This window comes from Sinohyriopsis cumingii, chromosome 16 (assembly GCF_028554795.1).
Source record: "Sinohyriopsis cumingii isolate HCF-2022 chromosome 16, ASM2855479v2, whole genome shotgun sequence".
NCBI classification, from domain to species: Eukaryota; Metazoa; Mollusca; class Bivalvia; order Unionida; family Unionidae; genus Sinohyriopsis; species Sinohyriopsis cumingii.
The window spans coordinates 18,872,532-18,889,065 of record NC_142976.1 but is presented as its reverse complement, the minus strand read 5'-3'; the positions used below and the strand labels follow the sequence as shown (position 1 = coordinate 18,889,065).

The following is a 16,534-nucleotide window of genomic DNA, read 5'->3' as shown; positions in this document are numbered from 1 at the left end:
TTATTGGCACTTTTAACACATTATTGGCTCTGTCATGCCAAGGAATAGGGAGCTATTTCATTTCCCAAGGACACACCAAGGCTTCCAGAAAATAATGCAGCCATTATTGTCCAGATTTTTAGGTTACGCATTTTATACAGATCTGTAAACAGAGGTCTTTAATATTTATTACACACATACATTTTTCACATAATTGTTTTGACACAGACACATTTTCAGCAACCCACAAAATAAATTTCTGAGTAATTTTGAGAGACTGTTAAAATATCTTTTTGAATTTTTTTTTGATAAGTCTTTAACATAAGCATGCTTCTTTTTCAGGATCCATTTTTTGTATTGAAATATTCAGTCAAAAACGATATTACTTAGACCTTTTTTTACATTCTTACTGACTCTGTAAGAAAGACTTTTAGAATGAACGACTGTTTCTTCTGTTTTGGTTTGTCTTTTTTGTTTCACTTGAATATTTATGTGGAAAAAATGGAGGAGCACAAATAAATTGGGAAATAATTTTGAATATACTCTCAGACAGAAAGAACGTGAATCCAAATTTTTGTTTAGCCTTCCTTGGTGAAAGCTTGACATAGGAGTCACTTTGGTTGATGTATTTAAGGGGTTTAAAATCCCACATTAGATCATTAGGGTCCTATTAAGCTAGCATGCAGAGCTCTATAGCAATCATTTTGTCTTTCCATTAATTCATCCATCTTTCTATCAGCAGTTTGGTTTCCAGAAAATAACTATTTTGGGTATATGAATAGATGAGGCCTCCAAAGAACTTAATTTCCAGTCATCATCATTTAGAGGAGTTATGTCTCCATATTGCTTATCATCCTGTCTTTTATTTCTGCAACTTAATTTTCCCAAGAGTAGCTTGATTTCAACCAGACTTGGCATGCATCCTTTTATTGATGGGACCTTAGAATGAGTTTGACTTCCAACATTCCACATCATTTACAGGAGTTAATCCTCCTGATTGCTTATATTTTTAGAGTGGTTTCTACAACATAAGTTTACCAAGATTCATTGGATTTCAACAAAATTCTTTTTATATTTATGAGACCTGGAATGATTTAAATTTCCAATATTCTTTAAAATTGATTAAGGAGTTATGCTCCAATTGTCAATTTGTTCGGACTTTAGTCCTGTGGCATTACTTTTCCAGGAACTGTTGGGTTTAAACCAAATTTGGTATGCAGTTTTGTATTGGTGAGACCTTTAGTGAATTTAATGTTAGCATTCTACATCAGTATTTAGAAGAGTTATGATCCCTGATTGCCTGTCCTCTAGACTCTGGGGCATTACTTTCTCTTTGATTATTTCATTTTAACCAAATGTGGCAGATTTTGTTTCATGAGACTTTTAATGTGTTTAATTTTTAGCATTTCATATTATCATTTAGAAGAACTTGGGCTTCAGATTGCTTGTCCTTTCTCCTTTGGTTTCTGCAGTGAAATGTTACCAAAGAATTTTAAATTTCAACCAAACCTATAATGCACATTTCTTTTATTGATGAAACTTTAATGAATTTGAATTCCAGTATTCCATTTCATCATGTAGTGGAGTGATGGTGAGTGAATGACTATTTTCTAATGCTGGATTCCCAATACAAGTCATCTTGTTTAAGGCCCTTCTATTATAATAAATGTGGGCCCTTTGTGACGCATCCATTGCTAGTAACTGCAGACAGAGTAGACAGAACTCAGTGATCTGGCCTCACTTGTGTGAAGCTTTTCTCAAGATTTATTAGTTAAAAATATAACTTGAAACATAGAAATCTTACTCATGATCAATATATGCAGTCATTTAATTAATTAGTTAAATTTAGAAATTGTCCAAAAGTATGTTTGGGTAAAATTTGTTGATAAATTTTATTCAGTGCTCTGACTTGGAATTTTGGAATTGCATATATTGTTACTGTTTTCATGGCATTATCTCAGAAATAGGTGAAACTCAAGATGTTAAGAAATTGTCTAGTTTGTATGCTGGCTAGAGTATCCATATGGAGAGAAAATAAAATTGATTGGATACATGTATATCTTAAATGTCAGTGTTTCATATTGCTTCTTACATATAACAATAGTAGTAAACCCCTCTCTCTCTCTCCCTTCAAATAACCATGTCAAAGCTATCAGTAAGTAGAACACACTCATACCACTCCAATTTTCCCACAGAAATAATCAAATGATGAGAAGGATGAAAATCAGAACAAATGAAACAGCCTAGATGGAAATAAAAACTTCATCCATGCCCCTTATGTGCTTTGAACTATGTTTTGTAAACTGCAAACTTTCTTTGTAATTTTTAGCTTGCATATATGTCATACATATCATGGTAGAACATTCTCTACCTTCAGACACTAGAGAGTGAGAATGCCCACCACAAAATTGAACTTGAGCATCTCAAAGAGCTTGTAGCTGCAGCTAAAGAGAAGGCTGACCGTGATAAGGAGGCTTTGAAAAAAGCAACAAGGTAGTTAAATGTTATTAGAGCTTGTCACCAAGTATTGTATTTTATATGTTAGATTAATTTTGTATGCTAATTCATGATTATCCCATTTGAAGGAGTAGTAATATATGTTCAACACAAAGTTCTATGACAACACCCTAAAGTAAAAGTTACTTAACTGTTTATGATAATTTCAGTAGTCCTTCTCTAATTAGCATCCTTTTTAACTTAATGGACTTCTCCCTTCTTGTTACCCATATCCCATTATGTGACTGCATTCATTGTGACCTGGTAATTGCCTCTTTTGGTTCTTCTCAGCTTTCATAATGGTTTCCTAGCAATGTATCTTTTAATTTCGGAAAAAGGCAAAATTTGCAAGGAGCTTAATCTGGCCATATGGTGGGTGTTTCAGGACTGAGTGCCAGGTTTTTATTTATAAGATCTTCATTACAATGTTTTATATGGGTGCAGGTTTATTATCCTAGTGCAAGATGAATCCACCCCTCAGTAGCTCTAGACAGCTTTTGTGATTGCCTTATGTTAATTATATCTGATTAATGTGGCATAGGTATTGTCCATTCACTATGATGTTCTCTGGTACCATACAGTTCAGAATTATTCCTTGTCTGTTAAAGAATGTAACAAATATAACCTTTCCAGCAGATTTAATAGCTCTATGCAAGTCATGAAAATATTGTTTTTATCGTACTCAATGAAAAATATCCATTATTCACTCATTTCAAGACCACTCCAGTGGCCTAGTGGTTAGAGCGTCTGCCTCGGATGCGGGAGGTCATGGGTTCGATCCCCAGCCAAGTCATACCAAAGACTTATAAAAATGGTAAAAATGGTACTTACAGCTGCCTCACTTGGTGCTCAGCATTAAGAGGTTAGTGTTAGGACTGGTTGGCCTGGTGTCAGGATAATGTGACTGGGTGATACATCATGCAGCATGATGCTCCAGTGCTAGACATCACTATAAACTGCCACACTGCAGACATTGTAGCAGTATGAGTGAAAAATACATTAAAAATTACATACAAACACACACTCATTTCAAGCGAATATACTCTTATCTACTTTGTATCTGTAAAATAATTCCCTGCTGTTCTTTTTCCTTAAACCTATTCTTTACCAAGCAATCTGAGTACCCAACATGGACAAACCCTGTGTATTCCTAATTTCTGGGTCAGAATTTCCTATGCATTTCCTTATAAAATATTGGATTTGTATGCTACCTGTAGTACAGCAAAATATCTCTCTGCCTTCATTTATACTGTCATAGAATCACATATTTATTTTGAGAGGGATGTCCCTCACCAACTTTTCAAAAAATCTTTAACAGTGTTCCCTATCAATACTAAAATGGTAAATCCATCTTTTGATTCCAGATAGCAAGTGTTTTAGGTCCATAAACAGCATCCAAGTCAGTGTTCATCTGTGTCATGAATTTTTCTTGTTTTGCGTAAAATTGTATAATCATTCTCAGTTTGAAAATTGTGTCACCTGCAATTCGGCCACCACATGTCACTACGCCTTTGTTTCATCAACTTAAAAATTATGTCGTGTCCAATAATTGGGACATTTGTATGTAGGTGAATTTTTATGATGTTGGGTTGTTTTGTTTAGAAGATAATACATTTGTTCTAGAATTTTGTGATCAACCCTTGTATAACTTATGTATATAAAAATAATATAATATTGGATCCTCTCTCTGTCAGAAAAGATATTGTACATGTTAGACATATCAGAAGATGACATGTAGACTTGGACATATTTTTTTGAAGAATCATTACATTGAATAAGAATGTGATTGCTTATGTCTGAATATGTCTTCATGTTGTTTGTCTGACAGTATGACATATATGTCTTGCACATATGTCTGAATATGTCTTTATGTAGTTTGACATTCTGATTTTAAGTTTTTTTACTTCAGAGAGCATTCGGTAGGTTTCCAGATTAAATTAGTCATAAAATCTTGATTTGAAAGTTTCCTCAAATCTTTTTGAGAAATTCCTCAGCTGTTATTCAGGATTAAAAAGGCTTCCAAGTGTTGAAGTTTAAAACTAAGAAGTCATTTTTTATTTTTTATTCCTTTTTGATGTCTCTACCTCGAACAAAACTATCAGTATTGTCTGAAGTATCATAATCAAGACTGTGTAAAATCTGAATTTGAGACGAATTTTGAGAATTTTAGTGAAGTCATGGTCAGAAATATCTCCTGTAGTTGAAATATTGAAGCTAAATCATGTTGTCCTAAGTACCATTGCAACATCTTGAATTTGAAATATTGCATCTTTATTTCTCATTGAAATAGCAGTCCATGCACATGATATTTTTTTAAAGACAATTAAACTTTAAGTATTTTGAAGAATTCTATCGACAGTGAAAGCAGACTGAGTGACTTAAGGATAAGATATTTTTAGCTTCCTTTTCAGCTCATTGCATGCCTGTACAGATCTTTTACATTTTTATATGGATTTATGTTGTTACATTATTTTATTTTAAATGTGTAGGCATCATTCTATTTTCTTCTTTTCCTCACCTTTTATGATTTCTTCATCACTATCTTTTGTCATCAAGTTAATAAGCTCATAACTGCATGCAAGGATTGAATTTGCAGTGCTGTGTTTGCGTTTTGCTTGAACAAGATTTTTTTTATTGCTAAAGGAACGAGTTTCCTAGATGGATTTTGCAACAGATTTGCTTCTTTTCATCCTTTGTTTGAAATATTATTCCATTTCCATCCCATATTTTGCCTTTTTTGGGGTAGATTTGCATTTGGTGAATGTGAGCATCACAAAATGTCACTGGTAAAGGTAGCATGTATATGGCATTTAAGGTCTTATATTAGAAGTGTGATTACTTATGACAAAAGATTCCTCAGTAATTTCAGGCATTGTTGGCAGTTAATTAAATTACACAGATTTGGATTAGATCCTCAAAAACTATGTTTTAGTAACTAAACCTTTTTTTTAGAACTTCTTATGTCAAGAATAGTGATCAAAACTATAGAAAAAGGTATTAAAAAATGTAAATAATCGTTTGAGATATGAATCAATACTTTTCTAAGCTTTTGTCCTCAGCTGTGTAAAAAAATAAAATGTTGCATATCTTTTTATCCAGGGAATGATGAAAGTACCAGTAGTATTTACCTTTCTTTAAGAAGTTTATTTGGAGAGAGATGAATTCAAATCAGACGATAACAGATGTAATTAAAAGTTTAAAAATTAACCATATTAACTAGATCATTTTTGGCATGGAATCCTAGGCAGAATATTGTAATAGCAAAAAATATAGTGTTGATATATAATATAAATTTAATTGTCACATGCTGATTTTACTAATAATTGTTAAAAGTGTACTGAAATAATTTTTTTAATTCCTAAACTGAGTTTCATCCTGGAGAAAAAAAGAAATTAAAAACTTGAACATAGTTGGATACAGTGTAAAAGGTATGTTGACAGTAATTCTATATACTATGATAATTAAAATTGTAACAATATCTTTTAAGAGATAATTATTTCAACAGTAATAGAGTTTCCCTCCCAAAACCAGATCAGTCTTACACTGCCAATCAGTTTTAGACACAGTATATTTAGGCTTAGATATAAAGAATCAGTTACATATCATGAATATATAAAAGAAATATAGACTGAATTAGTAATCCCCAGGGTGTGTTCCCCACCAATTTTCATGTAGAGTTCAAAAGGAACGAGCCACCAGAAGTGAGGATGCCCTTGAGCAAATGAAAGCACAAATATTAGAGCGGGATTGCCGAATGGAAGACATGCGATCGGAACTGGAGCAAGTCTCGGCTAAATATGACAGAATTACAAAAGAAAGGTCCCAAATCTCAGCAGAAAACGCCGCTTTGAACACGTAAGTTTGCACTGCAGGCACATGTACCTTTTCACGTTCATGTATATATGAAGACAATACAAGCGATGATTATTATTTTATTTCTAAAATTGATATAACTTCATGAAAATGTGTGCAATCTGGCAGACTAATCTTTACTATATGCATGTATTAATAGACTGTAGATATTTTGCTTTTTAATTATGAGTAGCCTTGGCACGAATCTGTCAAACAAATAGTTTTCTGATGTCACTTACCTTTAATTTAAGTAGATCACCAGTTACTAAAGCTTTGAAAAAAATAAAAGGCAGTTCACAATTAAATTTAATTTGTTTATTGATTTTTTATTTTAGTGCATGGAGAGTTCCAAATTTTGTTTCTGCGCTTGAAAGAAAATAAATGTTATGAGATCTAAGTTTATTTTTGTTTTTAAGTCAGTGGACACTGTATGAACACAGAACAGTATCTTGCATTTCAAAATGAACTAATGTGTCAGAATTTACAACAGTCATACCCCTTTCTTATGCACACCCCCCCAGCCCCACAGTTTTTGACAGGCATCTTGATATGGTCATATTTGTTTATCTATCTGACTAACCTGAAAAGCTAGTTATACAAATTAAATTTGTATCCATATGTAGATGACCTGATTCAATTTTCAACCTATTATAGTAATTGATCAGTTTTGTACATATTTTAAAACTCTTTGGACTCTTGACATTATGTTTTGTTTTACAGTAATCTTGTTAGCATGATCACGCCAAAATAAGTTGAGTTAGAAAAATGAAATTTGGTATACTTACTTATAATAATATGTAGACGACCTATATTGATTATCAGGCCATTACATTAGCGTTTCTTTAGATTTTGAAAATTTGTCATTTTGAACTTATTCATTTTGGTCTGTGATGTGGGCATATGTGTCTCATGAACACAAATCTAGTTTGTTTTCATTTTCATTTTATTCTTGACAATAATTTTACTGTAATTAAAATTGCAGTGTATCTTGCCATTAATTCAAATTATAGCATGACATAATAGTTGTCTTGATGTACATGAAATTTCATTTACTTTTATGATAAGCCTTTAACTGAAGAGGTTAATGACATGAGAAAATCATATTGTTGAAGAGATAACTGCTAAATTAGCAATGAAAGGTTATATTAATTAGTAACATTAACAATAGAGGAGTCATTTCTCATCTAATTTTGCACATTCGTAATAGTTGTCATTTAAGGTTATTGGAATTATTTGCAAGCACAACAACAAGGTTTTTTTGTCACAAGGACATCATGACCATTGTAAAGTCAAGTCACATAATTGAACAGTCAGCTCAGAGGACAACAAATTGGACTCAGTCTGATAAGCATTATTATATCACCCTTTCTTTACAATAAGATGCAACATGGCCTAGTGGTGGGCACATCAGACTGGAGGTTTGAGTCCCAACCCAGTTACTGCTGTGTAAGACCTATCTTTAGTTGCTCCAACAAATTAAGCTGAAAATGAGTACCATCATCAGCCCATTGGTCGACTCGGTAACATTATATCCAGGGTTAGTCAGGACCTGTAATAGACTCAGTAGTATTATATCGTGGGGTAGTCTGGTCATGACCTGTTAAATACTCAATAGCATTATATCAAGGGTTATTCCTGTCATAACCTGTTCTAGACTCAGTAGAATTATATCATGGGTTAGTCCTTTCATGACTTACAATAGATTCATTAGCATTATACTTAGTCTAGTATTGACCTCTAATAGACTTGGTAGCATTATATGGAGGGTTAGTCCAGTCATGACCTGTTATAGACTTTGTATCATTATATAAAGGGTTAGTCTGGTCATGACCTGTAATAGACTTGATAGCATTATATCAAGGGTTAGTCCTGTCATGACATGTAATAGACTCCATAGAATTATATCAAGAGTTAGTCCGGTTATGACCTGTAATAGACTTCGTAGCATTATATCAAGGGTTAGTCCAGTCATGACCTGTAATAGATTTGATAGTATTATATCAAGGGTTAGTCATGTCATGACCTGTTGTAGACTTGGTCGAATTATATCAAGGGTTAGTCTGGTTATGACCTGTAATATACTCAGTAGCATTACATCAAGGGTTAGTCTGGTCATAACCTGTTATAGATTTGATAGCATTATATCAAGGGTTAGTCGTGTCATGACCTGTGTAGATTTGGTTGAATTATATCAAGGGTTAATCCAGTTATGACCTGTAATAGACTTGGTATCATTATATCAAGGGATAGTCCAGTCATGACCTGTTATAGACTCAGTAGCATTATATCAAGGGTTAGTGTGGTCATGACCTGTTAAATACTCAGTAGCATTATATAAATGGTTAGTCTGGTCATGACCTGTAATAGACTTGATAGCATTATATCAAGGGTTAGTCCTGTCATGACATGTAATAGACTTGGTAGAATTATATCAAAGGTTAGTCTGGTAATGACATGTATTAGGCTTGGTAGCATTATATCAAGGGTTAGTTCAGTCATGACCTGTAATAGATTTGACAGCATTATATCAAGGGTTAGTCCAGTCACAACCTGTTATAGACTCAGTAGCATTATATCAAGGGTTAGTCCTGTCATGACATGTAATAGACTCAGCAGAATTATATCAAGTATTAGTCCAGTCATGATCTGTAATGGACTTGATAGCATTATTTCAAAGGTTAGTCCAGTCATGTCCTGTTATATACTCAGTAGCATTATATCAAGGGTTAGTCTGGTCATGACCTGTTATAGACTCAGTGGCATTATATCAAGGGTAGGTCAAGTCATGACCTGTTATAGACTCAGTAGCATTATATTGAGGGTTAAACTGGTCATGACCTGTAATAGACTCAGTAGCATTATACTGAGGATTAATCTGGTCATGACCTGTAATAGACTCATTAGCATTATATCAAGGGTTAATCTGGTCATGATCTGTAATAGACTCAGTAGCATTATATCAAGGGTTAATCTGGTCATGATCTGTAATAGACTCAGTAGCATTATATCAAGGGTTAGTGTGGTCATGACCTGTTAAATACTCAGTAGCATTATATCAAGGGTTAGTCCTGTCATGACCTGCAATAGACTCATTAGCATTATATGAAGGGTTAGTCTGTTTATGACCTGTTCTAGGCTCAGTAGAATTATATCTAGGGTTAGTCCAGTCATGACCTGTAATAGACTCGGTAGCATTATATCAAGGGTTAATCTGTTCATGACCTGTAATAGACTCAGTAGCATTATACTGAGGGTTAGTCCAGTCATGACCTGTAATAGACCCTGTAACATTATTTCAAGGGGAAATTAGGTCATGATTTCTATGAAAAGCAGGATAAGCTCCAGTCATATGTGGCTTTAGCTTTTTGATGTTGACATTTCATGATAGATGTAAACAAGAATTAAGATATTGTCTGTTAACCAGATTTTTGAATCAAATCTATCATAGAGTCTGTTTTTACGTTTGAATCAAATCTGTCATAGAGTCTGTTTTTATATGTTTGACTAAATATACTCTTCCATTGTTCAGGAAAAAAATAGTTACCAAATTAAAAATAATTACAAATATTACACACCTTGACAACAGACGAGCTTAATTATTTTGAGCAACTAAATGAATTTTATTTTCAGTTAGAAATGTGATTTGTAGCAGATGACAGTAATTGTAATGATTCTTGTACACATTGGCAACTTTTGCAACTCATTGTGGGTAATTATATGCAACGCAGTTTGGGTGAGTCTGGTACAGTGCAAAAAATTCACTACTCTGCTCATTTTTTTAAACAAAATATTTGCTGATACCAGCCATACCCTTAATATGTTACAAAATATATGCTGATACCAGCCATACCCTTAATATGTTACAAAATATTTGCTGATACCAGCCATACCCTTAATATGTTACAAAATATTTGCTGATACCAACCATACCCTTAATATGTTACAAAATATTTGCTGATACCAACCATACCCTTAATATGTTACAGATTATTTGCTGATACCAACCATACCCTTAATATGTTACAAAATATTTGCTGATACCAGCCATACCCTTAATATGTTACAAAATATTTGCTGATACCAACCATACCCTTAATATGTTACAGATTATTTGCTGATACCAGCCATACCCTTAATATGTTTTTGTTAATGGTTGTTGTTATCATTTTAATTTGGGTGATGTAGTATTTCAGAAAAAAGACTTTCATTGCTTTTTGTGAATCTACAGTCCAGTTGGAACTGAAATAATGAAAAAAGTAATGTTTGGGTTGGGAGATGGTGTTGCCATAGCAAGTTGTTGTGTTGCTCTTGAACAATAAACACAAAATTAACTGGATGCATAAATAGTTTATCAAATGATAACAAAAATTATATTTTGATTATACATGATTATAATAGCATTCCTATACTGACTTAAGATGTTTTTTTAAAAATGAAAATTTGCTTCTGTTTATCTGATACATAATAGTGAATCTTTGAAGGCCAAACCTGGTTTTGTAGAAGCAGCTTGAGATGAAGGTTTGTCATGCACCCTACTGGGTTGTTATGACCTTCTTCACAGGGTTTATTTAGCATACTGTAAAATCTGAATAAACACTAATGAAAATTAAGTGGACACATGTCATCGTATTTTTGTAGCAAAATTAAAAACATACCTTTGGAAAAGAAAATCAGTGTTTAAGATGTAAATTTGTTTTTCTTTTGATTAATATGTCCAAATTATTATGACTTTTGATTTATTTATCCAGTGTTGTTAGTGTATCCTTCTTTAATATCTCATCCTTCTTTGATCAGTAACTTTTATGTTATATAAAATCTGTCAATAAGCTTAAATAAATAAATAAATAAATAATAAATAATTCAGATTGCACAAATACTGTCATTTTGGTAAAGATTTTTGTCAATAAACACATAAAAAAGAATAAATAGATATAACTTTCACTAATTTTGAAAATAAATGCATATGCTTTTTATCCAGGTTTTACAATGAAAATTGTAAATAGTAACCTACTTTCAGGGGGTATTCATCATTGTTTAAAAACAATGTCCCATCTCAGATTGCATTACTTTCTCTCCAGAAAAGTTGGATTACAATGACTTATTTTCTAGAATGTATTCATCCTGGTGTAAGTGTAGATTTTTATTCTGCCGAAGGGAAGGCAAAAATGAAACTGATGTTCACTTACTACTCTAGGTTTTATATGCAGAATTAAATGTATTATTAAAGCAATATACACGCATATTAATCATAGAGCCACAGTGTCTCAGATATTATCATGCAGGACATGTGACTAGAATGTTGGGGATTGAATTTTACAAGTGGATTGGTCACTTACCAAGGTACAGAAATGCCAACATTAGTGGTGGTTGCACATTAGATTTTACTGATGACACCATGAGAATAGGGAGTCACTGACAGTCTTCATGTTATGTGGTTAATTTTCCGATACTATATATTCATTTTACTGTAAATTTTGATGTTTAGCCAAACAGTTTATTATATTCACATGGTGTATTGGAATGTAATATTTATGTTTTTAATTAATTAAATTCATTTACATATTCCTGTACTTATTGCTTATAATCTTTCAGAAATTTGAAGCTGTAATGGAATAGTTGGTGGTAGTTTTCCTGATATTTGAAACAGAAATTCTGTAGTCTGTGCCATTTTTTATTCTACTAAAATAGCATTTCTTTAACATTGCACTTCGCATTGACGACTTTATTTTAACAAATTACAAAAGTTTTTGCCAACGGGAACAATGATTGATCTGTATTTTTAGGGATTAAATTATTCTCAGTTAGATTCTAACTTTTTTTGACGACAGGAGGTGCAGTTAGATTTATAGTGAATTGGAGGCAGGCTATAGTGGGCTTTTTATGGGTCCAGTTGGTCTCAGCTATAAAATGTTTTCTAAACAAGAAATTACAGAATTTTTTTAGAGTTTTAAAAGAAATACTAAACATTCAATTCCACTGTTTGTTTAAACTGGCCTTATCCTCGCAAGATATGTTTTTCACCTTTGAAAAATAATTTTTTTTATTAAAGCCATACGGTGTAAAATTGTGACTCTATTGATGCAAAAACTGTCACAGTTTGCTCAAAAATATATAGATCACACTTTTATAACTAACAGTTGCTTGTAGTTGTGAGTGATTTTACTAACCCTTTTTTGCCATCATTGTCTAGTATATCGTCTGTACAGTATATTTTATAATGTGCATACCTATTATCATATCATATATGTATCATTTAATTTCAGCCTAGTAAACACTCACATTGTCAGTTTCTATTTCTTTTATCATCTCATTTTAAAGTGTAAGCTTTTTTCATTTATCTTGTCTTCCTTGCATTCAGCTTGGTAAATGTATATCTTTGTATAAATGTATATCTTTGTACACCACTAATTTGATTACAAATGTAATTTTCAATGAAAACTTGTTGTACAAATGTATTTTGAAAATGATTTGAATACTGCCAGTACTAGAGTTTCATTGTAAATTGCTGTTTAAACACAAATAAATACACATTACATTTGCCCATAAAGATAGGATTTAAAGGAGATGTTTCACTGGCTCATTGCTACTGATACAAAGTTTCAGAACATATGTTTTATTTAAATATTCACTCTTGCAGTTATGGCCTTTTGTTATGAATCCATTACAAATGTGATTACGTTTCCAAATCAGGTTTAAGTCAACTTGATGAGTATTTAAAATCAATTCTGCTTGTCAGCTATGTTGGTTGCTTTATGCTACTGGACATGCTACCTGCTTCATGTATACCTTCTGGACTGTGTACCTCAACTTGAGTCCATACCCTGCCGATGTCTGCTGACAGTGGAACACATTCATGTTAAGCATATTGACTTCCACCCTATGAGACAGACATATTTGGAGAAGCTTTAGGATGAATTTTTTTTACTATTTGAAGAAATGCAGTGTATATAACAAATTTTAACCATATGTTTTATGGATTTTATACTTTTTATATTTAATTTATGTATCTTTTAACTTATTTTAGCATCGTTACCTTTTATATTTTATTTTTTTTGTCCTTCACATTTACATTAATTTGGTAGCATTTATTTCCCTAAAATTTTTGTGGATTATTTTATTTTTTGCATTGTTGGAACTCTGCTTCAATATTTTTTGGCCAAGGTACGGTTAAACGCACACACACACACACACACACACACACACACACACACACACACACACACACACACACACACACACACACACAAACACACACACACACACACACACACACACACACACACACACACACACACACAGAGAGAGAGAGAGAGAGAGAGAGAGAGTCTCGGGTTCAACCAATGTGGATATGTGATAAAGCTTGCCAGTAGGTTTCTTGTGGGTCAGTGGTTCTTTCCGGGGTTTTGCCAGGTTCTTCCTCCACAGTTAATATTGACCACCATGTATAGCCTATCTTGTGCTGAAAAATGGTGTTAACCCCCACAACAACAACAACAACAACATACATGCATACATGTAAAAGTGGCTATATGGTGCCAACTAAAGGTAAAGTTAGAAAAATTGAAAAACTGAATTTCAAAAAAATATAGACACATATAAATATCCAAATAAATATAAACAGTAAATACAAGAAAATAAAATATGAAATATATAGATGCCAAAAATCGGTTAAATATATATATATAAAAAAACAAAGGTACAAGGTAAAATCCCTATAGCATGCCAAACATCTGTTAAATATATATAAAATAACACAGGTAAAAAGGTAAAATCCCTATAGCATGCAGAAATCTGTTAAACATATATAAAATAACAAAGGTAAAGGGTAAAATCCCTACAGCATGCCAAAAATCTGTTAAACATATATAAAATAACTAAGGTAAAAGGTAAAATCCCTATGGCATGCCAAATATCTGTTAAATATATGTAAAATAACAAAGGTAAAAGGTAAAATCCCTATAGCACGCTTAAAATTTGTTGTTCCCTATAAAGTTCAAGATGGATGGTATGTCCTTGCAGTTGACATGAGAATACTTCTTTCAAGGTGGAAATTGACACACTTGACAAGAATGTGTTTCATTGTGAGTGGACACCCATCTGGTATGCATTTTGGTCGAGGTCATACTCAAGGAGATATGCATCAGTCAGGTATGTGTCCGATACTTGATTGGCACAATACCACCTCATCTCTTTGATTGTGGGTTAATTGTTCTTTAATATTTTTGGTTTGTGGAAGTTTTCATTCACATATTTTGCCAAACAGTATGAACATGCTGATTAAAACAATATTTGAAGTCAGTATATGGAATGTTTCATTCGGAGATTGTTGATTGTAAGGCAGCTTTGGCTGCTTTATGTGCATTTTCATTATCAAGTATATCAGGGTGACTAGGCATCCATCAGCTCGACAGAATTCATAAAAATTCAAATTAATGTATCATTTTTATTTTGGCAAAACTATTGAAAATGTATATGCATGAAATATAAATTTATTCAGAATACAATAAAATTGTGCAGAGTTCATTTTTTTGAAGAGTATGAAGAGTCCAAATACGATTATGTAATTTTCAAGTTCTTAAGGCAGTAACAAATAAAAACAATTGTAAAAATAAACAATACCTCTGGTTTATGTCAGAGTTAGAGTCATGAACAAAAGGGAGAGACTTGCATGCTGTTGGCAAAGAATGCCTGATTTGAAATTTTGTAGGGTCTCAAAATAATTTTAAATATTGCATTTGGAACATTTGTCTTCAGAGTTTGTTGTATGCAGATCTGACTCCATATTTCAGGCGTCTAGAGGAACTTGAATCTCTGCTGGATCGTGTGGATCAGAGCAGCAAGTCTCAGGTTGATGAACTCGTTGGCAAACTTCATGAGAAAACAGGGGATCTTTCTGAGGTCAAACTGGAGAATGATAGACTAAGGGTCTGTATTAGCTGAGTAGCTATTCTGTCACCTGTTTACAGCAGGTTGTTACATATGTATGATATTTCCAGTGGCCATGGTAATATATTCATGAATGTTAAAGGTTTTTTGTTCAATCAGATACTGGGGTGGGGAGCAAGAGATACATCAGCACACTAAACAATATATGCAGGTAAGACACTGGGGTTCTGCAGAACAATTATTTGATTATTATTTTATCATTTAGCTAACTCTGTACCTTGAGGAAAGCTGTTGGCATCCAGGTTTAAGCTAAACGTTTCACCAGTTGTCACCAGAATTGTTATTATACAATTGCTAATATTTTCTTGTATCTAGTCTATCAGAAGAGGGTTGAATGGGTCCATTCTTGATTTGGCTCTTATTTAGCTTGGTCATTAACCATTAATTACAAACAAAATTCTTTGAAATTATTCATATCTTCTTCATGAAACTGAGATTTATTGCTGAAGTGTGCATATTTGTAAATTTTTTTGTATTAAAAACTGTTGTCCCTTACATCTGTACATCATTCTTACAACCTTGAAAAATATGTTACACTTGGAGATATCAGCTTTGAAGTGTACAACAGGAATTCCATCTGCGCCTGGTGCCTTGCCAGAGCTGATCATGTTGATGGCTCACTCGACTTCTTCCGTGGTACGGGGCAAGTCCAGGTCCGAGATAGTTGGTTTCAGGACAATTGTGTTTAATGCTGCAGAGTGTACAATGGAGGGCATGTTCATTAGGTTGGAGAAGTGTTCCTTCCACCTTTCGGTGATACTCTCTTTGTCCTTGAGCAGAGTGGTCCCATCAGAAGAGATTAGCTTTTTATAGCTATTGGAATTCATGGAATTATGGACATGCTTTTATAGCTATTGAAATACATGGTATTATGGGATATGCCTCTAACAGCTTTCAAAACTCATGCTATTGTGGCTTTGCCTCTTACAGTTATTGGAATTCATGCTATTGTGGATATGCCTCTTAAGCTATTAAATGTTATGGTATTGACATGCTTTTTATAGCTATTGGAATACATGGTATTGTGGGATATGCCTCTAACAGCTTTCAAAATTCATGCTATTGTGGCTATGCCTCTTACAGTTATTGGAATTCATGTTATTGTGGATATGCCTCTTACAGCTATTGAACTTTATGGTATTATGGACATGCTTTTTATAGCTATTGGAATACATGGTATTGTGGGATATGCCTCTAACAGCTTTCAAAATTCATTCTATTGTGGCTATGCCTCTTACAGTTATTGGAATTCATGCTATTG

At 33.0% G+C, this 16,534-nt stretch overlaps 1 protein-coding gene across 2 annotated transcripts in view; it reads left to right on the top strand.

Annotated features, from left to right (window-relative positions):
* Window positions 1–16,534, top strand: part of LOC149780019 (outer dense fiber protein 2-like) — a 139,408-nt gene that overhangs the window by 76,520 nt on the left and 46,354 nt on the right. For both annotated transcript variants that reach the window (XM_089936766.1, XM_089936765.1), the window contains 3 exons: window positions 2,357–2,472; window positions 6,151–6,330; window positions 15,117–15,252. In XM_089936766.1, coding sequence (XP_089792892.1) covers window positions 2,357–2,472; window positions 6,151–6,330; window positions 15,117–15,252 — 432 coding nt within the window. The remainder of the gene's footprint in view (window positions 1–2,356; window positions 2,473–6,150; window positions 6,331–15,116; window positions 15,253–16,534) is intronic.